The 27,444-nt window shown below is 38.3% G+C and overlaps 3 protein-coding genes across 12 annotated transcripts; 1 reads left to right on the forward strand and 2 right to left on the reverse strand.

Moving 5' to 3' along the window:
* Positions 1-7,117: 7,117 nt before the first annotated feature.
* Positions 7,118-19,462, forward strand: LOC107825526 (uncharacterized). 10 transcript variants are annotated; one of them, XM_016652402.2, is made up of 4 exons: positions 7,118-8,404; positions 16,010-16,108; positions 16,974-17,140; positions 18,144-19,462. In XM_016652402.2, the coding sequence occupies exon 4, from the start codon at positions 18,148-18,150 to the stop codon at positions 19,264-19,266; it is 1,119 nt and encodes a 372-aa protein (XP_016507888.2). In that variant the 5' UTR covers positions 7,118-8,404; positions 16,010-16,108; positions 16,974-17,140; positions 18,144-18,147; the 3' UTR covers positions 19,267-19,462. The 10 variants fall into 10 exon arrangements, with proteins under 10 accessions (XP_016507888.2, XP_075079115.1, XP_016507890.2 ...); XM_016652403.2 differs by having other exon boundaries at positions 7,275-8,404; positions 18,134-19,462; XM_016652401.2 differs by having other exon boundaries at positions 7,746-8,404; positions 16,974-17,195.
* A 1,149-nt stretch (positions 19,463-20,611) lies between these two features.
* On the reverse strand, positions 20,612-22,459 carry LOC107825530 (uncharacterized). Its single transcript, XM_016652406.2, has 2 exons — positions 22,107-22,459; positions 20,612-20,919 (listed from the first exon to the last, which is right to left on the reverse strand). The coding sequence occupies exons 1-2, from the start codon at positions 22,335-22,337 to the stop codon at positions 20,794-20,796; spliced, it is 357 nt and encodes a 118-aa protein (XP_016507892.1). The 5' UTR covers positions 22,338-22,459; the 3' UTR covers positions 20,612-20,793.
* Positions 22,460-24,063: 1,604 nt separating this feature from the next.
* On the reverse strand, positions 24,064-26,765 carry LOC142165210 (uncharacterized). The gene is made up of 5 exons (XM_075223812.1): positions 26,309-26,765; positions 26,187-26,247; positions 25,096-25,126; positions 24,850-25,010; positions 24,064-24,505 (listed from the first exon to the last, which is right to left on the reverse strand). Exons 1-5 carry the CDS (start codon positions 26,763-26,765, stop codon positions 24,064-24,066), a joined length of 1,152 nt encoding a protein of 383 aa, XP_075079913.1.
* Between the last annotated feature and the right edge of the window lie 679 nt (positions 26,766-27,444).

Consider the following 27,444-nt stretch of genomic DNA (forward strand, 5'->3'; position numbering starts at 1 on the left):
AAAAAGAAGAAAGGTAGAACTCGATGTCGAATTATCCTCCTTGCCTCTTCTTGCCTTCAACAAAGCTGTAAAAACCTTGATAATGTCTCTTTGGGCGAGTTGGACCTCTTATAGGTTAAGTGGAATTACCCCCGAAATTATGTGCTCCGAACTGGACTAGCACGGCCGCGCTCGTGCCCGCTCTAATGGCCGCGCATATTGCATAACATTCTGCCTCGATTTTTTGGGCTAGCGCGGTCGCGCTAAGGGCGCGCTAAGCTGGTTCAACATTTTTACTCTTCTTTCACACGTACTCAGCTCCGAGGGGCTTCCCTTGCTTTAATTTAGCTCCAAACACTGTCCTAAGTCCTCATAAGCGCAACTCACTCCTACAAAACATGAAATTCACAATTAGATCCAATTTATCGTCATTTAACTATCCTAGAACAGTGAAGCATAGTCAAGTTGAGGCATAAACAGTCGCCAAACTACATGAATCTAGCCTATTATCATTCTTCACACTCACAAAACTATACATATTTTTTTAAATAAAATATATGTCCAAATATAATTTTAAATACTATTTTTTAACTTCAAATATTACTTTATTTAAAAATCATAATTTTATTAATCATATATTTTAATTTTCGAAAATAGAATCATAACATGAAACAGAGTACAAAATTAGTGTTTTCCAAAAATAATAAAGGAAAGGAAAAATAAAATATAAAAAAGTTCTCGTCACATAGAAAGGACGTGGCCTTTTCTGAGTCACTTGACGATTAAAAAGATACACGTGAACTCATGTTCACATGTTACACTTTATCCACTCCTTTGGTCAAACTCTTCAATTCCAAGAATATGGATGTAAAATGCGGTAGCCGTTAAAGTAAAACGCGGTATAATACTGTATTTTATGTAGAAAAATAATTTTTTTTACACAGTAAAACGTGTTTTGAGTCCAAAATATTGGCATTTAGGTTTCGGACTCAGCTCTTGGCCAAGAATACGTTGAAACATTAAGGGTGTGTTTGGTAGAAGGGAAATATTTTCCGAAAAATATTTTTCATGTTTGGTTGGCTTAAATGTTTTGAAAGATATTTTCCTTATGAACTCATTTTCCTCCAATTGGAGAAAAATATTTTTCTTATCAAGAGAAGAGAAAACATTTTCCAAAACTTATTCTCAACCTTCCCACCCTATTCCCCACCCTCACGCCTACCCACCCCACCCTCCAAAAAGGTTTTTTTTTTTTTCAAATTTTTTTTATTTTCGGTCACCACCCACCCTACACCCCCCGGCAAAATAATTTTTTTTTTACTTTTTTTTTTGTAATTTTAAATTTCTGTTTTTTCGTTTTTCTGCACCACCCACCCCCACCCCACCACCCCCCCCACCCTGCACAAAATTTTTTTTTTTTACTTTTTTTTGGTAATTTTTAAATTTTTATTTTTTTGCACCACCCACCCTGCCCCAACTGCCCCAGCCTCCCCCCTCAGAAAAAATATTTTTTATATATTTTCAGTTTTAGTTTTTTCATGTTTCGGTTTACAGGTTCGAAATTTTACAAGTTCTAAAGTTATGAGTTGGAAGGTTACATGTTTAGAAATTACAAAATTTACGGGTTCGAAAGTTCGCGGTTTCGAAAGTTTAGCGGTTCGGAAGTTTGTAAAATTTGTGGGTTCGGAAGGTTGTTGGTTCGAAAGTTTATGACTTCATGTTTATTGTATCAGAATTATTTATGAATACTCTCGAGAAGTTATTTTTCTTAATTTGCGTATCAAACACTGGAAATGAATAATATTATTACTTGTTTTCTTGGAAACCGTTATACCAAACACAAAAGTAAGTGTTTTTCAAATTGATTCCAAATACAAATTAATACTCTCCACAAACAGTTTTTGGCCAGACACTATATTCTACCTTTGCAATTACACACATTTGACACGAATATAACTCTTCCATTTATGGGAAAATCATACCTGCTTTTAAACAAAGAACATGTTTCACGAGACACATGAACTTCGTCGCTAACTGGTATACAACATCATCACAATCTTTTTAAAAATGTTTGTCTTTTCCAGTTTCATGGGGTCTCTGCTCTTGTACAAGTTCTTAATTACTGCTCACTCGATTGTGCGTTTGATCATGTTTATGTGCTGTCTGTGTAAAATATGTAGAATAAACTAAGGGTTCAAATCATCAACCTGCTTATTGCATGTATGCCGTTTTCAGGGGCTTTTCTTTATTTATGTTTGTTAGGATGCTTACAAGTCAAAATTTATGGGGATATTAATTAATTACTTAAGTAAGATCACCATCTGCAAATTTGTTTTGGATAACAAGAGAACAAAGGGCTCAGAAGTGGTTTTAGGATTTTTAAGTCCACAAATGTGAAATACCACCAACTACCCTTCTTTTACTGCAGGTGCGAAATTAATAAAAAAATATGTATTTTTGAGTTTTCATTATGTATAGAGGGGCCGAGTAGAAGGCACTGTGTTAACCACTATATAGGTTTCTTGGATTCCGTCTGATAAAAAATGAATCAGAAATTATAAGTCTGAACAGTTGTTATGAACTATCTTTACTTGATTTCATGCTTGCGGAACAAAATAATTGATCATGGTGTTTCTTTTTTGAGAATGGTAACGGTAAAATAGTTGATCATGGTATTGATCTCTGTCAACTATACTTGGATTTAGGGGTACTAACGATTTTATTATATCAATTCGTAAAAAAAGCTAGATGATGTTTTGTGGTTTGTCTAAGTCATGGTGAACAGAGTAACCTGGTACCTCTACTATTGAGAGGTAATAGGTACCTGGTACTTTAGTCAAGATGCACCGAGTTGTCCCGAGTACAACCGTTGTTAAGAAAAAGAATTTTATTTTGCTAAGAGTAGTTTTTTTAGTAAATAAAAAAGATTCATTGATAAAGCATCAATGCATTGTCAAAACCATGACTAGCTTATTTCTGTGTTGGGACTTTGAGAGTTTTACAACTATTCTCGTCTTACTGACTTTCTTTTGGTTGGATAAACCTAAATAACTACCTACTTAATAGTTTTATGCCTAAGATAAGGTTGTGTGCGTGGTGTTTCCAGTTTTAATTTGATAGTGATTAGTCACTTATATATGAATGTGTTGTGACTTAGAAATGTCTACATTAATAAATGAAAGGTTTGAATCTGATGATAGCTCTCCATGAGAAATTTGCAAACTACAAGTTTCCCAACCATTTTACTGTAGGTGACTTTTGTTTGGATAAACCTGAATAACAATATAATATATAGTTGATCTCATTCTCATGTCATATTGGAAGGTTACATTCTCCCATAGAACCTTATCATCATTTGTAAGTAGGTGACATTTCATAGAAGTATGCACACAACCCCTAGCAAAGACACAATTACATGAAAGCATGTCTTTATTGGTCTATAACTAAGTAGACCAAATGACCAATCATGTAAAGTCGCGATGCTTATCCTTCACAAGTAGTACAACGAATTTTAAAATTTAGAATGAGAGAAGCACTAGAATTTCCTCAGTATTGATTAGTTGGAGAATTCATAAAGTTTCTTTTTATCGCCTAAAACCTAGCAAACTTTGTGTGGGATACGACAGAGGTTGCTCCACTGCTAAGAGCATCCATTTTCATCTCGGGAATTTGAGTTATCCAAGGGAAAGGCAAAAACCATTGATAGCCCTTACTGAAAAGGATGTAAATGAGGTTCCCAAGAAATTTGGGGGTAAATATATTTGCTGGTATCTTGAAATCTTAATTTTAAACTTTGTTGCTATTCATTTTCTCCATATTTTTTCAACATTTTCTGTTTTACCTTCTGTTAGGTATTAAAAAATGGCCAACTTAGAACACCTTCAGCCTCTTGTATGTGAGAATGGGACTTCAATAATTAAAGTTAGTGCATAAGCTAAAACCCTTTTCCTTTTTGCTCTAATCTATCCAAAGAAATGTTTAATATCCCCTTTGTTTTTGAACTGTTAATAATGAAAGTGAATATAACTCTGATAATTTGATGTTTCTGATTCTCAAATATGAACAGATTGATATATATATATATATATATGTTCATCTTGTAAAAGTTGTGGTCGTAGAAACTTAATTTCTAGTTTAAAGACAAATAAATAATAACTCCTTTGGTTTGTTCATCTGCAGGCTGGATTTGCTGGTGATGATGCTCCAAGGCTGTATTTCCTAGTATTGCTGGTTGACCACAGCACACTGGCGTTAGGTTTGGGATGGATCATTTGGAATTTTATGTTGGTGATGCAACCAACTCAAGGAGGGGTATCCTCACCTTGAAATACCCAACTGAGGATGGAATAGTAGGCAACTGGGATGATACGGAGAAGATCTGGTATCACATCTTTTAAAATGAGCTAGGTGTCAATCAACCGAACCCTGTGCTGCTCTCTGAAGCACCTTTGAATCCTAAGGCTAATAGAAATAAAATGATCCAAATCATGTTTGAAACTTTCAACGTGCCTTCCATGTACCTTCCATGTACGTTGCTATTCAGGTTATCTTGTCTATTTATCCCAGTGGCCAAATCACAGGTGAGAAACGAGTCCTACCCTTACTATAAAATCAGATTTTGATGGGTTAAATAAGGTGATTTTTGGAAGTTACTTTTATTAAATTCATATAACTCTGAGATGAAGAAGCCAGTGGTCTTGGCTCATTTTAAGTTTTGTCTTTTGTTGCTAACTTGGTTTTTATTTGTATCTTGTCTAATGGATGTAAAGCTTGTTCTTTTATGCTTTAGGGAATGATTGACAAGAATGTATTATAACTTCCAAATATCAACTTTTAACTCTCATCATGAAGTGCAATGCAGATCTTAGGAAGGATTTTTATGATAACATTGTCCTTAGTGGTGAAGGAACTACATTTCTTGATATCACTGATTGTTGAGCAAGGAAATTACCGCCTTGCAGCTCCCAGTAGCATGAAGATCAAGGTGGTGGCACCCCCTGAAAGGAAGAACAGAGTCTGGATTGGAGGATCAATTTTAGCTTCTCGCAACACCTTCCAACAGGTATGCATATTGTATATCACTTTGTGGTAGTAGACTAGGGCACTAGCTTATTAGCCGTGAACGCATTGTATTTCTTGAAATTATGGTTTCAAATTTAATATTTATGAATTTTTATCAGGTTTTCACATATATCTCTATATTTTGTGTTAAAATTATCGAGTCAATTGAAGCCATTGAGCATATGATCAATTGCCTTTGTGCTAGGTTTGATTCTTGAAAACATTGAACATATGCTCCATTGGCGTTGTGCTCAGTCTGATTCTTGCATGTTTCTTCAACCTCTTCTTCTTTTCAAAACATGCTTTTGAGTATTATGTCTGTTGGGATGTGCCTTTCTGATTTTATTTCAATGAGATATTGCATACGTGAAGAAGGATGAATACGATGAATATGGTCCTTCCATAGTTCATTGGAAATGCATCTAAATTGAGCCAACAGAGGAGTTTGATGTGCTCTCCTCATCTGCTTCAGCAGGTTTTCGGAGGGGCTTATTAAAATTGTATGTTTGAGTTCATAATGTGAATATTTAACGTGATATTGAATAATTTTATGATAGATAATAGGGTGAAGATTTAACATGGTGTTGAACAATTTTTGTCACAACTCAATAGTTAAGTAAGACTACTATATTAGAGGTTGCAAGAGGTAATTATCCCCCGTGCGCTTTTTCTCTTGATTAGTACGACGATGTTGTTTCTTTTGTTAACTCTGTTCTCCAAAACAAAGAAAATGTAGTTTCTTCTTGTTAACTTTCTTCAATCAATTGTGGTTTTGCCTAACCTAATAGAGAAGGATAATTGATAGTGGGAAATAATGCCATAATCAGTTTGGGTTTGTGTTTCTATAATTTTATCTTAGCAGTTTAGAGTCTAATTATTGCAAACATGTTAAATCTTCATTGTAGAGTCCACAAAGATGAAATAAACTTGAGGGTGTGGGAGGGAAGGAGGGTATAGAGACAGATGAAGCTAGTCATTTGAGATGCAACGAAGAGGAGACGGCAGTTTTCATTGTAGCTGTTTTTATTATTGATATCGATGTGTTGTTGTTGCATTTAAGTGAAAATAAAAAATAAAAAAGATTTGTATATGGGCATATTACATGATTTGAAGATGATTTAGATTTGAAGACAATATCTTAACGTTAGAGATAGAAATCTTATCTTAATCTAAAAAAAAGAAAAAGAAAAGTGGAGGGGCCTAAGTTTGAGTTTATACCCGCCTTAATTTGACCTATTGGTAAGCACCTCACATATACTTCTCAAACGAGATAGTTTGTGACGGCCTTGATACCCTGTCACTCTACCCTTTTTTACTACAGCGAGACTTACATGTTCCAATAAGTTTTCTGGATTCAAAAGATTCAGTTTTTGAGTCAAAATCTTGATACTAATTTGTGGAACTTTTCTATAGACAACAATGTTTGATTATTCTGCTGCTAATTATCGCAATTATGGCATCATTTGCAGTCTAAAAGCAGGGAAGGTCCAATCATATTTTCTTAATATTAATACTCACTAGAAGCCTGTAAATTCAGAAATTTGTGGACTTGTTGAGTACTTGCTACCTTAGTGTTGCTTCGTCTTTTTTAGGCATTCAATAGCTTTTCGACGAATGCATTGCATTGAATTTTTTCTTTTGTTGTTTAGATCATCCACATAGGCCATACCAACTAGTTGGGATTAAAGTTTATCTTCAGTTATTATACTTACTTTGCATCCTGTGTTTATCCAGGACCTTTTTTATCTTGGTTGGAGATTTGTATATGCATCCTGTGTTTTCCCAAGACCGTTTTTTATCTTGGTTGGAGACTTGTATATCCTTGTATGGAAGTGTGAGATATAGTACTAGTTTCAGAGAACCCTAAATTACTATCTTAAAGACAAATTATTGAATATCGCACCGGATACATAGGATTCGTATAGCTGGCCCCTAATTTGGAATTGAGGTGTAATTGACTGAAAGGTTTGGGGGCAGTATGCAGATATTCATTGGATTTTAGGTTTCTAAGTTATTTCTGTGATTAATAACTGCTGGAATATAATCAACCAGCTGTGATTATCTTGTGGTTTTGTAGGCATACAAGGATCATTGCAAGTTAGTCACCTGGAAAACAGACATTTTTACTCTTCAATGGTGCTTTACCCTTCGGAGGAAGTCCAAAATATTAGTCATTATAGGTGTAGCAGCAGGAAAGAAGCTAGATATTTGAGGTGGGAGACTCCAAGGCCACCATTGAATCCCTTCCATACCATACCTTGCAATTGGGTCAAACAGAATTGGACCTTCTGGATTCTGTTTGTGCTCGCAACAAAGGTGGAAACAGTTAAAGATTCTGCTGCTGCTGATGAAAAACTAGCGGGTTAGGAAAAAGTGTCCATGGGCATATTGTAGGTGGGAGAGATTTAAAGGTGTCACCATGGCAGTGGGTAAGCTGGAAAGGTAAGATGGTGAACTTTTATTTGCTGTTGTTTCATACATTGGAGAGGATGCTTCTTCCATCTTCAGCAGTATCGGAACAAAGCATTCATTAGTTTTACCAAAGAAGAAGTGGAAGGCTATCGCATATTCCAATGCCTGAGAAAGATTGTAAAAGATGCAAGACTTGGTGATATACTGTGGCGAGGTACTTATTTTGAGGTTGCTGAACATCCACCTCTTGTAGATTTGGTGGATGTTTCTGATAATGCTGAGGACGATGTTAGGAAAACTTTTAGCTTGGAACATTTGTTTTACCATTTTAGATTTCTGAATCGAATTTTACCTTCCTCTTTATTAGTATCTTCAATGACCCTTGTGGTTGGTTTATAACACTGACAATGATTCTGATGCTCCGAGCTTCCTGTAGTCAGGTCCTCTAAGCCTCACAGCTTCGAGAGATGCTGGCATGGAAGGTCAAAGCAATGACAGCAGAGATGATTATACACTTGATGAAGTCTTAATATGTCATAGGATCCTGACAGAGGAAGAATTACGAGGAAGAACTTGAATTCCTGGGTCCTCGTAGTTCCTCGAAACTCTTGCCTCGTAGTGGAGAGAAAATGCTCATTGACCTCTAGATGTAAATCAAGTTCTTGCTGGTACTGGGGAGGGAGAGAAGGCTAGAGAATTGCTGGGTCATAGGTAGCTCAACTTGGCTGGAAGAAGCTCTATAACTTCAGAATGTGATGTTAGAACTAGAAAGAAGCAACTTGAGTGGTAAAAAAAGTCAACCACATCAAGGACAAGGATCTGCGGGAGTTGAGAAAAGAAAAGGAGTGCATGATGCTTGAGAATTAATTGTCTGGAATTGGAGATAAAACAACAAGAAATGGATGCTCAATCCAAGTGTATATCAGCTGACATTTTGCTGTTTTTGTTTCAGGTACATGTACCTACTTGATTTTCTCATCCCTTTTATTTTTCTATTAATTGTTTATGGTGGCCTCATGAGTTTCACATAAGATTTGCTATAATAATAGTTTGTGCACCATCTTGGATTGAATAGCCGTGGTGCTTCACACTTCTTTTGTTAGTTGAAATGTCTAAGGTCATGATGCATGATAATTATATTATTTGTGTTTGATTCTTTTTATCCACCTGTCTTTCTAGTTATATTTCATCTAGTTGGTCTGCTAACACATAATATGTTCTTCGGAGTAACTCTGGGGTATTTAATATTGTTTACTGGAATAATGGAAAGATATCTTTGGAGCAAGTTTTGGGGCGATAGTGGGAACATTTTGACTTACACTGATGCTTAAGTTCTACTCTGGACTATATGAATACCTATTAGCAAATGTATGTCCACGCACCATCTTGCAGTAGTGAATTGTGTCCCTGCAAATTAACGAAGATAATGTCATGAATGGTCATTCTTACATGATGGCTCTGCAAATTGCAAGATCGCAAAGTTTTGATTTGGAGCTCTTCTGTGGAAACTTGGTTTTTCATTAGCAAAATATTATATACTTTACATTTCTTTCCCTCTTAACAGAAACTATTAAGTATCTTTTGTTTGTTTCCTTCTTACCAAAAGACAATTAGACTATGACCTGATGCTATTTCTGATCAGGATGATCTAATTCTATTTCTAAGCAAGTGTGCTGTAAATTTTGCCTGTGAGTTCCAATTTTTGAGGAAATATTGATAAACTGTGATTATAACATCTTTGCCCTGTTAGCAAGAAAGAAGGATCTGCTATTGACTGAATCAGAAAGGATAACCTTGAGCGGATCTTAGTAGGCATTTGTTAAACTGAAAATACAGCACCAACATGAGAAGAATGTACTCTTTCCATCCCAAAATTGAATGTCGACCTTTCAGTTTGGTCCAAATTCAAAGTGAAGTCCACTTTGCTGCAAATGCTATAAATTATACATCCTAGGTTATCATTCAACTAGAAGATAATAAAACCACTGTAAACAACTCTTTGGCAGATTTAAGAGAGAGAAAAGAAGCTAAAAGAAGCACATGCTTTGTAATTTATATAGGCGCCCAAACAAAGTACAATATTCCTCAGTTTTGGCTCTTTATACAACAACAACAAACCCAGTATGATCCCAACAGGTGGGGTCTGGGGAGGGTAGTCTGTACGCAGATCTTACCCCTACCTAATGCAGGTAGAGAGGTTGTTTCCAATAGACCCTCGGCTCAGGAAGGTCAAGAAGAAGAAGAGGAAAGCAAGGAAGGAAGAAAGAAGGAAGAGAAAAAAAAAGGGAGAGATAAAGGATAAGTAGTACCAAATAATAGCAACGGGGAATACAATACCTGAGGCGAGCAAAATCACATAACGTAATAAAAATCTAAGAATATGAAGGGACATGCATGCTACTAAGACTATCGGTGAACAACTAAAAACTACCCACTAACCTTCTACCTTAATCCTCAACCTCCACACCCTCCTATCAAGCGTATTGTCCTCAGTAAGCTGAAGCAGCGCCATGTCCTGTCTAATCACCTCTCCCCAGTACTTCTTAGGCCTACCTCGACCTCTTCTCAAACTCCCCATGGCCAACTTCTCACACCTCCTGACAGGAGCATCAATGTTTCTTCTCTTAACATGTTCGAACCATCTCAGCCTCAACTCTCGCATTTTGTTCTCCACGGAGGTTACTCCCACTCTGTCCCGGATAGCTTCATTCTTAATCCTATCTCTCCTGGTACACCCACACATCCATCTCAACATTCTCATCTCTGCTACGTTCATCTTCTACACGTGGGAGTTCTTGACTGACCAACACTCAGCCCCATACAACATAGCCGGTCGAACCACCACTCGATAAAGCTTACCCTTAAGTCTTGGCGGCACATTCTTATCACATAAAACACTGGAAGCGAGCCTCCACTTTATCCATCCCGCTCCGATGCGATGTGCGACATCTTCGTCAGTCTCCCCCTTACCCTGGATAATAGACCCGAGATACTTAAAACTCGCTCTCTTGGGGATAGGTTGAGCATCAAGCTTAACCTCTACGTCTGCATCATGGGTCCCGTCACTGAATTTTCACTCCAAGTATTCTGTCTTAGTTCTACTCAGTTTGAAACCTTTAGACTCTAAAGTCTGTCTCCAAACCTCCAACCTCGCGTCAACTCCGCTTCGCGTCTCGTCAATCAACACTATATCATCGGCAAATAGCATGCACCAAGGCACCTCCCCTTGGATGTGTCGCGAGAGTACATCCATCGCCAAGGCAAATAAAATGGGCTAAGAGCTGATCCCTGGTGCAACCCCATCTCCACAGAGAAATGCTCTGAGTCACCAACCACAGTCCTCACCCGAGTCTTAGCATCATCATACATATCCTTAATCACCCTAATGTACGCTACCGGAACGCCGCTAACCTCCAAACACCTCCATAGGACCTCCATCGGGACTTTATCGTACGCTTTCTCAAGGTCAATAAACACCATATGCAAATCAATCTTTCTTTCCCTGTACTGCTCCACTAATCTCCTTACCAGATGAATCGCTTCCGTAGTCGAACGCCCCGGCATGAATCCAAATTGATTCTCGAAAATAGACACGCACCTCCTCACCCTGGCCTCCACCACTCTCTCCCAAACTTTCATAGTGTGACTCAACAACTTGATACCCCTATAATTGTTGCAATTTTGGATATCACCCTTGTTCTTGTAAAGCGGAACCATCGTACTCCACCTCCATTCTACGGGCATCTTCTTCGTCTTAAATATAACATTAAACAGCCCAGTGAGCCACTCCAAACCTGCCCGCCCCGCGCTCTTCCAGAATTCTACCAGGATTTCGTCTGGCCCCGTCACTCTGCCCCTGCATATCTTATGCATCGCCCCTCCACCTCCTCTACCATAATCCGCCTACAGTATCCAAAATCCCGCCGACTATCGGAGTGCTCCAACTCACTCAGCACAATGCGTTTATCCCCCTCCTCGTTCAATAGTTTATAGAAGTATGTCTGCCATCTTCTCCTAATAAGTGCCTCGTCCATTAACACTTTGCCATCCTCGTCCTTGATGCACTTGACTTGGTCTAAATCGCGAGCTTTCCTCTCCCTCACCTTGGCCAACCGGTACAACTTCTTGTCCCCGCCTTTGCCCCCGATCTCCTCGTACAAACGAGCAAATGCCGTGTTCTTAGCCGTCGTAACTGCTAACTTCGCCTCTTTCTTTGCCTTTCTGTAACACTCACGATAAGTCCTTTTTTTCTCCTCGTTTGTACTCTCCACTAGCTTCAAATAAGCAGCTTTCTTAGCTTCCACTTTAACTTGAACCTCTCCATTCCACCACCAGTTCCCTTTATGACCCCCAGGAGAGCCCTTCGTGACCCCTAAGACCTCTCTAGCATTCTTAGCTTTCACTTTAACTTGAACCTCTCCATTCCACCACCAGTCCCCTTTATGACCCCCAGGAGAGCCCTTCGTGACCCCTAAGACCTCTCCAGCAGCTACCCTAATGCAATTCGCAGTCGTGAACCATATACTAGACGCGTCCCCCCTACTCATCCAGGCCCTCATAGCCAACAACTTTTCCCCTAACTCCTGAGCTTTGTCCTTGGTCAAGTTACCTCACTTGATCTTAGGTTGCCTGCACCCCGCCCTCTTCCTCCTACTCCTCTTGATCTTCAGGTCCATAACTAGGAGCCTATGTAGGGTCGTGAGGTGCTCACTTGGGATGACCTTGCAGTCAGTGCACAGACCTTTATCGCATTTCCTGCAGAGAAGATAATCAATCTGAGTCTTGCCCATTGAATTTCGGAAAGTGACCAAGTGCTCTTCCCTCTTCGGAAAACTCGAGTTAGCTATAACCAAATCAAAAGCTCTAGCAAACTCCAACAGTGAATTACCTCCCTCATTCCTATCCCCAAAATCGAACCCGCCAAACACATCATCATAATCCCTAGCACTAGCCCCAATATGACTATTGAAATCTCCGCCAATGAACAACTTCTCTATGTGCGGGATACTACGCACCATCTTGTCCAAATCCTCCCAGAATTGCTTCTTGACCTCCTGTTCCAAACCTACCTGAGGAGCGTATGCACTAATCACGTTTACAGTATACCCACCAACTACCAGTTTAATACTTGATCAAAGCCTACCCTGCACTACTATTGAGTAGCGAGAGAGGGTCGAAGCAGCTTTTACCCGATTTAGGGTCGGGATCGATTTCCACAGAGAGCTAGATGTTGGAGTCGGGTATCTATCTAATTTAGAGTTGGGTATGTGTTCCAAATTACACTTCTAAATATTTTTTTGTTTTTGTTTTACTTCTACTTTTATCAAACTACAATGGTAAATTAAACTAGAATAAACTAAGAATAAAATGTTGCGGGTTGTTCAAATGGTTTAAAAGGCACTAGGGTAGTGACTTTTGCCTAGGTGGTCAATTGACGGATACTTGAGTCTAAGGCATGATTGACATATTTGGGGAGTATGATATAACCGTTGCACGATTTTAACCACTCTACACCTTTCGGTGGTTCAAGTGATTTTGCCCGAATTGACTTTCTCAAGACCAATTGGGTATGCAAATTTGCACAAACAATCAAGGTTCAAGTCGGGTATTACTCTCTCGAGGTTTAACCCTTTAATTGGGGCTATCAATCTCTTGAGTACGCCCCAATTCCTTGTTGGACCAATTTTAGAGACTCAAGCTCTCTTTCTCAAAAAGAGCTCAAGTCAACTAAACACAAACTAGTGTTTGAGACCACTAATTCAGCAATTAAACATGAAATTAGCCCAAATATCAAACACTCATAGCCAATCTAGCCCTAAAACACAAGACCCATCCATTACCCACACTAGGGTTGAGCCACAACCCTAGCTTATGGGTTTAGCTACTCATAATTAAAGAAGAAAAACAAGAAATAGATGAAGAAAAACTCATATTAATTAATTACTAAGATAAACAAGAAGATTCAATGTTGAAATGTAGATAAAATTGCTCAAAATAGCTAAAATATTCGAACCCACGAGCGCAGCTCTTAGCTAAAATTATTTGATGACCTAAAAATGGGAAAAGAAACTATTTATACTAAGCTGAAAAATCTGGACAAAAATACCCCTGCGGGGCTAGTGCGGACCGCACAAAATCACGTGCAGCTGCAGTAAGGCTCTTGACATAAAAATCCATCTCTCTGAACTCGGGCAATGCGGACCGCATAGAATGGAGTGCGACCGCGGAGGCTTCTAGTGCGGTCCGCATGAAATGGAGCGCAGACCGCATTGGCTTGAAACTCGGAACTGGCAACTCTCTGATCCTTCTTACTCGGACCGCATTGTTCTTTTTGCCTGAATATCATACTCTGAACCTCACTTGTGCGGACCGCACAGAATGGTGTGCGGCCGCACTGGCCTTGTTTTGTCTGAGCTTTGTCTTGTCTTGATACTTGTGCAAGTTTCACTCCTTTTGAGCTGATCTTCGACATCTTGTCACCTTGTTGATCAAACCTGCAATCAAGCACAACTTGTGAGCCTTTGAGACTATTTTGTACAGATTTCTAATCAAAACTTAAGCAAGGAGTATAAAATGTAGCAAAATCCCTAGTTATCAATACTCATCAACCTATATTACCCTCTTAATCTCGACCACGAGCTCCATGAAGTCTCTGTCAACTAAAATACCTACCCCATTCTTACCCTCAGCGCTTCCTGAGTGCCATAGTTTAAACCCGTCTACATCTCGTGCCCTAGTACCCTTCCATCTAGTCTCCTGGACACACACTATGTTGATCTTCCTCTTCTTAAGAATCTTACCTAACTCTATAGACTTCCACGTCAACGTCCCAATGTTCCAAGACCCAGCCTAGAGGCTTTCTTCCCACCCCCAACCCCACCCGAGGACATGACCTTACTCTCATATCGTTCACTATCGCCACTATAAGCAAAAGGTATCAGGTAAACACTACCACTAAGAGCAAGTAATGGGAACGAAGGACTACAAGCTACGAACCCGAGAGCTAAAAACAACTCAAAGGAGCTACTACGAGAACAGTAACGCGAGCAGGCACTAGAACAATGAATCTACCACGTCTAAGAAACTACCCCTATGCAAACACAGAATTAAAATGGATAGATGAAACCTTAAGCTTAAAACACTAGTAGAAAAGATAAATCAATCCAATTAAAATTTCCGGCAAGGCAACAGTAAATAGATGTGCGCAAATACAATTCAAGAAAGATGGAACCTGGATCAAGTCGAGGATGTTCGGACGCGCTTCCAAATCTGCTGAATGCGCAACCAAACCCTTTTCTCGGCAAGAAGGGTATCAAAAAATAGAGTCCCAATTTCACGTAATAATCTGACGGAGGGTTCTTTATTTTTCCTGCCAAATGCAATTCAGATGTGAAAACCAAGCCAACCACAGAATTTGTTAATCGGAGTTCCAGAGAAAATTGAGTTCCCCGATCAAGGCTGTGTTAAATCAAAGAATTGAACTCTGTTTCTGGTTGTAAACCGCAAACGTGGCCAAAAATCTTTAAATTGCAAATGAAAAAATCAATTGCAAAATGAATTATTCAATCTGAATCGCTAGGGTTGAGAGTTGAGACGGAATGGATTGAATTCCGGTCACAAGAATACTACAGATAAGGAAAGAAATTGAACCCTTTTTTGTATTTTCCTTCAAGCAACAGAATTTCCAAATTTCAAAATGGGCACAAGCACGGAGATTTTGCTTAAAAGTGAAATTGTAAAACAGTTTATCTGTTGGATTATTCTCCGGCGAGGTTTTCGGCAATATCCGGCAACAACGACGTTGACGGATTTTTCCGGCGACATTGACGGATGTTTATCAGGCGACGACCAGTTGTTTGATACCGACGGCGACAAGAAATTGTTTCGTTAACGGAAAAGGAGAGTGAAACAGCACTGCGAGAAAATCTGATTGAAAATTCACTCTTCTCTCTTTATACTCTTGTCAATTTTCCCCACTTAATGTTGACACGAAAATGATATTGTAACCATCCCAAAAAATCAAAAGTTCTCATTATTAAAGATTAGATAAAAGAAGCAAAAAAAATTCTAATGTATTTATGTAGTCTATTTTAAATGTGAAGTCACCTTACATCTCTGGATCTAGAGTATGCAATTCAATCCTTCATCCGTGAAGTAATTTCATGGAAATAAAGGATCCCCTTGGGTAACTTTGCATAATTGGAACAAGCATGTGATGATAAACTTGCAGTTTACACATGAATATTATATAAGTACAATTACCACAAGAGCTGTAGAGCAAATACTCCATTGAGCTATTTAGATAGCTAGTGAAGACAAAAAAGAAAACTTTTTTTCATTATTTAGATTGCTAGTTGAGCCAAAAAAGGAAAAACTGTATTCTTTATGAGATTAAAGGTCATGCGAACTTTTGAATGAAGCTTGGCAAGTAAACTTTCTGAAAAGATGAATAAGGAATGTGAATTTTCTTCTGGATGGATTAACTATTTAAGTGACTTGATCCAGCTGTATGAAAATTAAATGATATCACTTATCTGGCTGACTGTCTTTCTTGTAGTCTTTGTATGAATGGGTATCAGTCATTGGTTCAGGGTCTGCAGAAAAACATAAAGTTACAAGGGAAGTTTTCAGCCAGAAAAAGATTTTTTTTTTCCAGGTATTGGCTTGTAATTCTGAGTTCCTCCATGTAACCAAAAACGGTATTCTAAGTTTGTGGTTAGTACTGTTTGAACAATTGTCCATCTTCTTAAATACTCTCCCAAGCTCATAATCTTTACTCTGTCCTCTTCTTACTCTGTGTACTTCCCATAGGACCATTTGTGTTCATCCCGTCTGACCTTATACTCTTCAATTAATCTTTCAAGAAACACTTCTCAACTTGAAGAAAATGGGGGAGAGGGAGGGAGAGAGAGATGACAACGGGAAAATACAAACTATAAACTAATTTAAAATTTTGATAAGGAACTGCATGGTGGATCAATTAATCTGGAAGCATATCCCCGTGGTGCATATTTAATATCCTATAATTAACAAGATTAATTCCAAGATTATCATCTCTAGGATGATAATAACAGGAAATAATCGACAAGAAAAATGAAAAGTTCAGAGAGTGTCTCCCTTTTTCTTCGCTATCTAGATTCTGTTTCTCCAAGACTTTACTCGTTCATCTTTGTTTGAGGACTTCTTCGCCCTATTCTTACAAAATTGAATTAACCAAGAAAGGTGAAAAGAGGAAACAAGAGGAAATTTTTCAAAAAAAAAAGAGGAAACAAGAGGAAAGGAAAGAAATGTGACATGAATATAGCCTAAAGAAATAAATAGGAGAAGAAAACGGAAAGAGAGAGTAACTAGGTTACCACATCAGAAATAAGCCGTTATTTTTCAAGCTGTCTCCTTTTTTTTTCTTCCAAGCTGTCTACTTGATTGTTCTTGCAAAGAGTGAAAGTTACATTCTGAAGCTTGGTATAAGTTGATTGTTTGTATTTTCTCTCTTATTCTGACCAAACCTTTTTGTCAATTAGGTCATATAATTGAGATGATATTATCTGTGCTGAATTACCACAATTTCTTTGTGGAGAAGGCTAGAGGGGAAGGCCCATTATCCGCCGAGTTTCGAACTGTGCGCCAGCTGGCCCTTGGGGGATTTTTCAGTTATAAAAAGAATTACCGCAACTTTTTTGTCTTTTGGGTAAATTAAATCAAATGCAACTTTTATCCACTGGTTGTGATTTGTGTTAAAACTTGTAAGTATTTTGTTTGATCCTTATTCTTATAGAACTTAATCAGAAGTTATCTGAAGCCCCATATTTCTTGGGAAAAAACTGGAGGGAGGGAGGGAGGAAGGGGATTAAGGATTAAATATTTTCCTTAATTAGTTTTAAGAAAATTTCGCAGAACACCTCACTTTCCATGTGACATTGTTTTGAATGCATATACAAATTAGTCCGAGATACCTATATGTGTATAAAACATTAAGTATGCTGCCTATTTCAACTTGTAACCTAACTTATCCGGGAATTAGTCCGCCCAATTCCCCGAGCAAAGTCTCCTAAAACCCACCTGTTTCTGCTGCCATCATCCCATTTGTCAAAAGCGACGGCACTTGTTAGCAGACCTCACATCTGTTGTAAGTTCTCTTCTTTCTTGGGCGATTAAAACAATGTGTTTCACGAAGCACCCTCGAAGTATTCACTTAATTTATAAGCCTCTTCTGTAGAAGTAAACAAGAACTTGTGTTGTAGGGGTAAAAAACATTTGATTTATGTTGCAACTGATCTCATTTATTCTATGGTAAATTTATTTCTTTATTGCATCTGCATTTGGTAAAATGTGACTTGAATCAATTTTTTTCCTTTCTTGTTATTTATATCATAGTTAGGTTGTGTTCTATTGATAATCGGTGCAATGTAACTGTTAATTCTGCTTTATAGATGATCATAGGGATAAAAAATTTATACTCAACTGTGTTGCATGACTCTCTGCCTTAGTTTCGCCCTTTATCTCTGCAGAATCTAGTCATAGAATCTATTTTGTATCTTTTCTGTGCTCCACTTAATTGAATGAGCAAAATCGTACTGGATCTGTAAGTTTGTGAGTTATTAAGATTGCCAATCTGCTAAATGTAGAAATAGCATTCATCAGCTTGCTTCATATGTACCAGATTAATCCAGTGATATCATAGATTTGTGCAGATCAATGGAAGTTAATCACCAACAAAGCGATTCCCCTAACCAGGGCTCAGGGGATTTGCAGCATGCTCTGGAAGGTGCCGCATCCTTTGGTTTTAGCAACATGCATGACATGAACCAACAAGTGTTGTCTCTAGATGCTATCGAAACCAGTAGACTTGATGTGTATGAAGCTTATAATGAGAGGTCAGATGATGTAGAAGAAGTCACTGTACGTCGTGAAGAGAAACCGCCAGTTATGTATCGGCGTACAAGATGGAAGATGAATAAAGAGAAACAGCCTGTTGTATACAGTCGTATGAAATGGACAGATGAGATGGTTAAGCTTTTGATCACTGCTGTTTCTTACATCGGAGAAGATGTTTGGTCCAATGGGATATTCCCAAAGAAAGGTAAATGGAGGGCTATTTCCAATGCTATGGCTGAAAGAGGTCATCATGTCTCACCTCAGCAGTGTGAGGATAAGTTTAATGATCTGAACAAAAAGTTCAAGAGACTGAATGATATTCTTGGGAGAGGCACTGCATGTTGTGTTGTGGAGAACCCTGGCCTTATGGAAATGATGGACCTGACTCATGATGCGCAGGAGGAAGTGAAGAAGCTTTTAAGTAGCAAACAGTTGTTCTATCAAGAATTGTGCTCATACAACAACCAAAATAGATTATTCCTTCCCGATGATCGGGAACTCCAGCGATCTGTGCTGTTGGCTCTCAAACGTAAGGACAGGTATGAGCCTGAATATGTTGTGCAGGATATGTCTGCAAAGAGAAAGATAGTCGGGGAAGAAAGAGTTTCCAATGTGGTCTGTGCATTCATTAATTCAGATTGTAATGTGCTTAATCCCAACAGCAATGGGATTCATGATTATACTAACAATGAGGAGGCAGAGACATTGCAGAATGAGCAGCAGATTATGCATCAGTTACTGCAGTTGGAAGAACAGAAGTTACAAATTAAGGCCCAAATTCTGGAACTGGAGAAGCAGAGAGTCAAGTGCCTGAGGTTCCGCCGGAGAGAAGACAGGGAGCTACAAGAACTGAAGCTGGAAAATAAGGCTATGATGCTTGAGAATAAGCGCATGGAGCTTCAGCTCAAGCGCTGTGAAACAAGTCTTCAGACTGAATAATCTATTAGCATATGTTTTAGCAAGGCGCCACATGCTGCAGAATACGCAGTCTGTAATTTTCTTTCTATTAGTAAGCCCTTGCCTGTTACCCTTACAACGTACCTTTTGTCTCCTGCTTCCTGTTTGCTTTCTTTTGGTGTAAGACGCAAAGTCGTAACTTTCATGGTGTGGTAGTTGATTTATCCTGTTGACACTTTGTTGGGTGTTTGCTACATGAAATCTTTAATTTTATTGTGTTCCTCATTTCTACCTTTGCACTTGGTAAAAAAAAAAAAGGCAGCCCGGTGCATTAAGCTCCCGCTATGCGCAAGGTCGGGGGAGTGGCCGGACCACAACGGTCTAGTATACGCAGCTTTACCCTGTATTTCTGGAAGAGGCTGTTGCCACGGCTTAAACCCGTGACCTCCTAGTCATATTACAACAACTTTACCAGTTACCTTTGCACATGGTATTTGGAAGAATTTCGGAAATCCTTGTATCTCTGCTTATATCTCATTAAAGTTGGCCAAAAGGGTGGCTGAAGTATCAGAGGCTTTCCAGCATGTACCATATGCTGCCTGCAATATTTGAACTATAAGCAAATTTGTCTTGAGATTGACATTTTTTGTTTCTTATCACATTGAAGGATGCTAGTATCTATATTGATGGTTGTTCTTTTGATGTAGTTTTTCTTTTAACCTTGCTAATAATTCCTCTTTTTGCTATGTGATGCTTGATTGAAACTTTGCATTTCCTTCTTGAGAACTGTTGTCATAGTGGCGCCACATCTAGCTAGAGTTCTCTATAAATATGTGAACATTGTTTTCTTATCTACTCAGTTTTACTTTTTTTGTTTTTTTCAAGAATATTTAAAAATATTAAAATTAACCAAATATGGGGAAATTGGAAATTCCTTCGTACCAAACACACCTAGAGGGCCATTAGTTTCTAATTTCTGTTTACCCTCGAGGCCTTCGCTTAGCATGTAAGAAATGACAGATACATCCTGCTCATGGCCCTACTTGAAATTCTTGCTCTCCTATTTCTTCTCTACTAACATTGCAATCAGAAGGGAGCCTTGGCGTAACTGGTAAAGTTGCTGCCATGTGACCATGAGGCCACGAGTTCAAGCCGTGGAAACAGCCTCTTGCATAAATGCAGGGTAAGACTGCGTACAATAGACCCTTATGGTCCGACCCTTCCCCGGACCCTGCACATAGCGGGAGCTTAGTGCACATCGTAATCAGGTCATTTATAATTATGATTTAGCTGTTTCAGTAATCATTAATTGATAATTTGAAAAATATGGTACTGTATATAACATGTTACAACCAGATAAGAGTAGCTGTACTGTGCGAGTGATTAATAGAAAAACAAACAAAACAATTCAACATAAGAAGAAGAGAACTCCAACAATATGAAATACCCAATGGAAAATACAGATATTTCTAAAACATATATCCACCAAAAAAACAGTTTTGTTTCCATTTCACCACATTTGAGCTTGCCTCTGAAGACATCAACAAATAATGTAGGCATTTTATTTCATTAAGAAGAAGAGGGTTGTGCAACAGCTGCATCTGATACTGGAAGCTCCTCATCCTTTGATTCTTTGGTTTCAGCATTGCTGTCTGAGCTCTTCTCATCTTTAGCTGACTCCTTGGCTGCTTCACTCTGTTGCATTCATGTTTCAAAGTAATCAATCATAAACAAGTCTTGCTTTCAGGGGTGGAGTTAGGGGTTCGGACGAAGCCAGTAGCTTTTATTCAAATCTTGTATTTATATTAAGAAATACAATAAATATGTATGAATTAAATTAAATGTGAATCCAGAAATTAAGACGAGCTATGAGTTTAGTGGCAAGTTCAGAACCCATAAACTATTGAGAACTGTGTTGGAGGTAGATGCAGCAGTTGAACAAATAGTACGACTGCAGCCATTACTCTTAGATTGAACCCAGAAGCGGAGTTAGCATTTGAAGTTTATGAGTTCGGAGATTCTAATCCTTTTAAGTTACTGGGTTCTTAATGAATAATTTGTACATATTTAATGAATTTTTAAAGATAAAAGCTAGTGAATTCGGCCGAACCCTAGAGAACATGCTGGCTCCGCCCCTGAATTTGAACCGTATATGTATATGAACGTTTTTACATTAAGTTCAACACCAACTGTCAAAAAAGCGGATGTAGTATTCTGACTACAGTTAAACCTAACCCAATATTTTTGATGTGTAATAGAAAAATAATTACTTGAATTTCAATAAATATTGAGTAGTAAAATTTTGAACTCATAATTTAAAGTGCGTCCAATGAATATTCAAGGAAACCTAAAGGTTGAACATATCAAATTCAAATTTTGAATATGCCTCTAGTCTGCATACCTGAGATTCTCTTCAGATCCAATGTTGAGAAGCTTTTTAGCTTTCCACAAGATGGAAGGGCAAGTGAACCTTCTCATACTGATCTTTATTGCAGTTTCAAAAGCATCTATTAATGGTTTCTCAGGGAGAGATGGTAACAAGTATTCTGGATCATGGCTAAAACCTACCTGGCATAGAATGTCAAATGTAAGCCTATGAAATATGTCCTGGAGGTCTAGAGTAGCTTTATCTATATCTGCCCTAGAGAATAAAGGAATAAGACGGCCATTAAATACCTAATTTAAATTATATACACTAACAATTTTTATCCTATATATTTCTCAATTTTAATTAAGCTCTGATAGCAAACTAACTAGAAATCATTTTAATTTTTTGGGTCACCAAATGATTGAGATTTACTTATATTCAACTTATAATTGGCCTGATTATATAAATATATTTTTTAAATATTTTTAAACAGAGAATTTAAAATCATAAATACCTCATTGAGCAAAGATCCTAGAGATTGGTGCTTGTCATCAGCACCTTTCTCCTCAGCCACCTTCTCATCCTCCTTTGGCTCGGCATTGTCACTACCTTCTTTCACCTCCACCACCTCAGGCGCGGTGGTGGTGGTGGCAGTGGTGGTGTTCTCCTCCTTCGGATGTTCCGGTGGAGGAGCTGCCATTGCCTCAGCCCTCATGCCCTTTGGTACACTAGCACAAGCACCCATATTGTTTTTTCTTTTTTAACTTGTCTTTGTCTTAGCAATTTAAATGAGGCTTGAAACCTTGTCTTTCTTCCTCTCACAAACTTAAATGTAATGTTTGTGAGAGAAAGAAAAATGGAATAATGCCAAAGAGAGAAAGAAGATGACTCTCAAGTAATTTGCAAGGAAGTGAATATATATGGGATTGAAAATAAATTAAACTTGGCCTTTGTGGTATTTCCGATTTTCTATCTCAGACACAGAAAATATTAAGGGAAGTGAATGGTCTCAATAAAAAAATTCATGTTAATTTGTCCAATGAATTAGTAAATCACATCATCAATAGGCCAATGATTTTCAGTATATGTTTGGACCCATCATTTTGTTAACGGGAAATTAGGAGAAGGGTACGTGTTGGTTTGCATGCACTTCTAGGTTCCATCTTCGATTATTTCTCCCTTGAGAAGTAATGTAAAAACTTACAATAGGTTGTCCTCTAATCTAAGGGATTCATCTTTAAATATTGTTTTTGTTTTTTATTTTATTGCAAAAGTATGCCTTTTCTTCACCAAGAATATCAGAGTTCTTCAATATTATAAGCGTGAAATTCTTGTTTGGGGATAAAATCTGGAAACTAATGATTGATTACTATTAAAATCGTTTGAATAATAATTTATAGTTCAAATAATAATTTAGTGATTTACTTTAAAATTTTCAAAAGTTCATTGTTGGTCCTAAAAAAATATTAAAGAAGATAAAGTGGGTTTTCTTGATTTAATTTTTTTTTTTGACTAAATTTGTGCTTGAAAATTATTTGTGTTGGTAATAGAGGTTTGTTTTAAAGTTAAGATCGAACCAGATTTGGAATGGTTTGATCGAAACTAAAATTACAATTTCGAATAACACATTGTTGAACAATACAGAAAAAGTATGTTAATTGGGTAGACTTTGATGAAAAATTTAATAGAATGTCAATTACAAATAATACAAAATCATGCCAATTTGTTAGAGTTTGGTGAACAATTAAACAAACAAAAAATCATGCCAATTTGGTAGAGTTTATGAGCAATTAACAATATACGAAGGTTAAACATAGTATAAAATCTATCAATCCAATAGAGAAATCACAGACAAGCAATGCATGTGTGTGGGGTCCGTCAGTTTCTAAATACATTAGAAAACAGGGACAATATTTAAAGACCAATCCCTTATAGGATTATTCCTGTCAATCACTTAAAGTAATATCATCTATTTTGAAAAGGACCTTTTTTTCACCTCGTCTTTTCTTAAAATTTTTGGATGGATAAGTGATCACGCCCAACTATACTTTATAAAATGAATAAAGCGGTAGCTGTAAATATATTCCGATTAACAAGTTCGGAGTTGAATCCCACATGGAATTAACCTATCGATTACAGCTATTGAAGTCATAGAAATTCACGTATTCAATCTTCAGAGATGTTTGAGTAATAAAATGGGTGTTTATTAACTAAATATTACGTAATAAAAATGCAGGAATTAAGAACTAGCTCTAAACTGGTCGTAAGCAAGAATGAGAAAGGTCTAAGGTTCTGATTTTCCCTGGTGTCGAAATCTTTTCTGCTTTGTTTGCTATAAATTTGCCTAAGTCTTCTTTATCGATCATGAGCACTCTGACGTAACTCTCTCACGAGTAATTACAATAATATACTAGACATATTCTCCCAAATTACGCTAGCTAGCTTTTAAGTACAACTTACTTAGATCGCACTCAAGGTTTCGTTATCCCGAAAAAGTTCTTTTTCAGAAAACCAATTACCCCATTTGCATAATTTGTAGGGAGTGCTGCAGCTTCTACCCATTTGGACGCGTAGTCCACAACGATGAGTATGTACTTGTTGCCATATGAGCTAACGAACGGACCCATGAAGTCGATCCCCCATACATCAAACATTTCTACCTCCTGAATTGGGTTCATGGGCATCTCATGTCTGCGGGAAATGTTCCCAGTTCGTTGGCATTCATCACACCCCTTTATCCATAGATGTGCATCTTTAAACAATGTTGGCCAATAGAACCCCGACTCCAAGATTTTCGCAACCATCCTCACTCCCTCGAAGTGCCCACCATATGGTGACACGCGACAAGCATGCAAAATAGAATACTGGTCTATCTCGGGGATACATCTCCAGATCATGTTATCCACACAAATCCTGAACAGATAAGGTTTATCCCAATAATACATGCGACAATCATGAAAGAACTTTTTTTTTAAACAGAGAAAAGGTCATAAGGAACAATACCGCTCGCCATGTAGTTTGCAATGTCTGCATACCATGGCGCTTCCTCGAGACTCATGGTTAGTAGTTGTTCATCTGGAAATGTTTCCAAAATATCTTCTACCTTAACCTTTTTTTTAGCTCCTTCCAGTCTGGATAAATGGTCAACGACTTGGTTCCCCGTTCCCTTTCGATCACGGATCTCCAAATCAAACTCTTGCAATAATAGCACCCATCAAATCAGGCACGGTTTTGACTCATTCTTTTCAATTAAGTACCTGAGAGCAGCATGGTCAGTATAAACAATTACCTTTAAGCCAATCAGGTAAGACTTGAACTTGTCAAATGCGAACACCACTGCCAGTATCTCCTTTTTGGTCATAGCATCTCCTTGCGTAGTATATTGGATGTATGATTTTATCTTTTCGCCGCCCAAGAACTGCTCCCACAGCATAATCACTAGCATCACACATCAGCTCAAATGGTTGCTCCCAGTTGGGGGCAACTATGATAGGTATTGTTACCAGTCTCTTCTTTAATTCCTCAAAAGCTATCCTATAGTCATCAGAAAACACAAAAGGGTGATCTTTTTCAAGCAATTTACACAAGGGGTTTGCAATTTTGGAAAAATATTTTATAAATCTCCTATAGAAACCGGCGTGCCCAAGAAAACTTCTGATTGCTTTGACGGAGGTGGGCGGTGGAAGCTTTTCTATCACATCAACTTTTGCACGATCCACCTCAATACCTTTACTTGACACTAGGTGCCCCAAAACTATCCTTCATGTACCATGAAATGACACTTTTCCCAGTTGAATACCAGATTAGTCTCGATACACCTTTTCAACACTCGCCTCAAGTTCACAAGGCAATCATCGAATGAATTCCCCACCATTGAGAAGTCATCCATGAAAACCTCCATTATCTCCTCTACCATATCTGTGAAGATGGCCATCATGCACCTTTGGAATGTGGCGGGTGCATTGCATAGGCCAAACGACATTCGCCGAAAAGCATAGATTCCATAAGGGCAGGTGAACAACGTTTTCTCTCTATCCTCTGGGGCAATGAAAATCTGATTATACCCCGAGTACCCATCTAGGAAGCAAAAGTGAGACCTCCCTGCCAATCTATCTAGCATCTGATTAATGAATGGCAGTGGTAAGTGGTCCTTCCTGGTGGTCAAGTTCAACTTCCTATAGTCCATACAGATTCGCCAACCTGTGACTGTTCGTGTAGAGATCAACTCATTCTTCTCATTTTTCACTATCGTTATACTCTCCCTTTTTCGGTACACACTGCATTGGGATAACCCAGTTTGCTGTCAGAGATGGGGAATATGATTCCCGCATCTAACCATTTAATCACTTCCTTTTTTACCACGTTTTCATATTGGGGTTCAGCTCTTTGATGTTCTCTAGAAGGTTTGTGCCCATCTTTCAGCAGAATCTTATGCATATAGAAGGCCAGGCTGATCTCTTTAATGTCTACAGTGGTCCACTAAATTGCAGTTTTGTACTCAGTTAGTACCTGCAAAAGCTGTTCTGCCTGCACATCTAACAAACTGGATGAGATAATAACAAGTAGAGTTGAGTTAGGTCCTAAGAATACATACCTGAGATGAGATGGCAGTGGTTTCAGTTCCAGCTTTGGTGGCTCTTCTATTGACGGCTTAGCTGGAGGAGTTTTTTTCCTCCAAGTGCAAGGGCTCAAACTCAAGCTCCCTTTTCCAAAAACCTTGGCCTTCAAGAGCAAGTACCCACTCTGCCAAGTCTTCACCATTAGCTTCATCTAAGTTCATGAGACAAGCTGCTAGAGGGTCTTTAATGTTCAATGTTGCATCGTCCTCCTCCAACACTACATCCACCGCATCTATTAGAGAGCAATTGGCAAATTCACTAGGTCTGCGCATAGATTTATGCACGTTGAATGTTAACTCTTCATTATTTAATCTCATTTTGAGCTCTCCAGTTTCACAATCAATTGAAGCTCTCCCAGTGTCCAAGAATGGTCTTCCCAAAATTATGAGAATTTCCTCGTCAACCCGACAGTCAAGGATGACAAAATCTACTGGGAACACAAACTTCCCAACCTGCACCAACACATCATCTAGAATCTTAGAGGGTCTTTTCACTGTTCGGTCAGCCAGTTGTAATAGCATAGATGTGGGTCTAGCTCTTCCAATGCCTAGCATTTTGTAGATCGCTAGGGGCATAAGATTTATGCTTGCCCCTAGATCACTTAGTGCCTTAGCAAATGCAAAGTTGCCTATTGTGCAAGGGATGTTGAAGCTCCCTGGGTCAGACAACTTCTCAGCTATGGATCTCGTAACAACATCACTGCATGTCTGAGTCTGTGTAACCGTGGCCAAGTCTTGGAAGTCGAACTTGCATCAAGTCCTTCATCATCTTTACGTACCCAGGCATCTCCTTTAAAGCATCAGTCAATGGAATGGTTACCTGAATTTGCTTCAACATCTCTAAAAATTTCTTGTACTTCTCATCTTTTTGATACTTGGCCAATCTCTGTGGGAATAGTGTTGGAGGTCGCTTCTTCCCTGTAATTTGATTTTTCTCTTGTTCAAGCACTGCTTTTACTATCGGTTCCGGTGCAACTTCAGTCTCTTTCACAATCTCTTCTTCTTTGTTGGTGTTATCTTGCGCATAATGTACCGTCACCTCAGTTAAACCTGTTGAATCATCTATCTCAATGGGTATTGGCACTAGTGTCTCAGTCGGCCTACTTTCGCGAGTAATTTCTTGCTCCAGATCTAAGTCCCTACCATTTCGAAGACTCACTGCCATCAGCTGCTTCGGGCCCTGCTCTTTTGGATTGATTTGGGTGTCTGCAGGTAACGTCCCATGAGGACGATT

Source organism: Nicotiana tabacum, chromosome 10 (assembly GCF_000715075.1).
Source record: "Nicotiana tabacum cultivar K326 chromosome 10, ASM71507v2, whole genome shotgun sequence".
NCBI classification, from domain to species: Eukaryota; Viridiplantae; Streptophyta; class Magnoliopsida; order Solanales; family Solanaceae; genus Nicotiana; species Nicotiana tabacum.

Excerpts from the sequence above, each read along its gene's own strand:
- LOC107825526 (XM_016652389.2), top strand. The coding sequence starts at position 8,355 with ATGCTCAATCCAAGTGTATATCAGCTGACATTTTGCTGTTTTTGTTTC. Across the intron at positions 8,405-18,143 it reads TTTTGCTGTTTTTGTTTCAG|ATCAATGGAAGTTAATCACC; the intron begins GTACATGTACCT and ends AGATTTGTGCAG.
- LOC107825530 (XM_016652406.2), bottom strand. The coding sequence starts at position 22,337 with ATGGGTGCTTGTGCTAGTGTACCAAAGGGCATGAGGGCTGAGGCAATG. Across the intron at positions 20,920-22,106 it reads TAGGATCTTTGCTCAATGAG|AGTGAAGCAGCCAAGGAGTC; the intron begins GTATTTATGATT and ends TGAATGCAACAG.
- LOC142165210 (XM_075223812.1), bottom strand. The coding sequence starts at position 26,765 with ATGCTAGGCATTGGAAGAGCTAGACCCACATCTATGCTATTACAACTG. Across the intron at positions 25,127-26,186 it reads CCACTGCCATCTCATCTCAG|GATAGCTTTTGAGGAATTAA; the intron begins GTATGTATTCTT and ends TGATGACTATAG. Across the intron at positions 24,506-24,849 it reads ACTGACCATGCTGCTCTCAG|GATTTGTGTGGATAACATGA; the intron begins GTACTTAATTGA and ends TTATCTGTTCAG.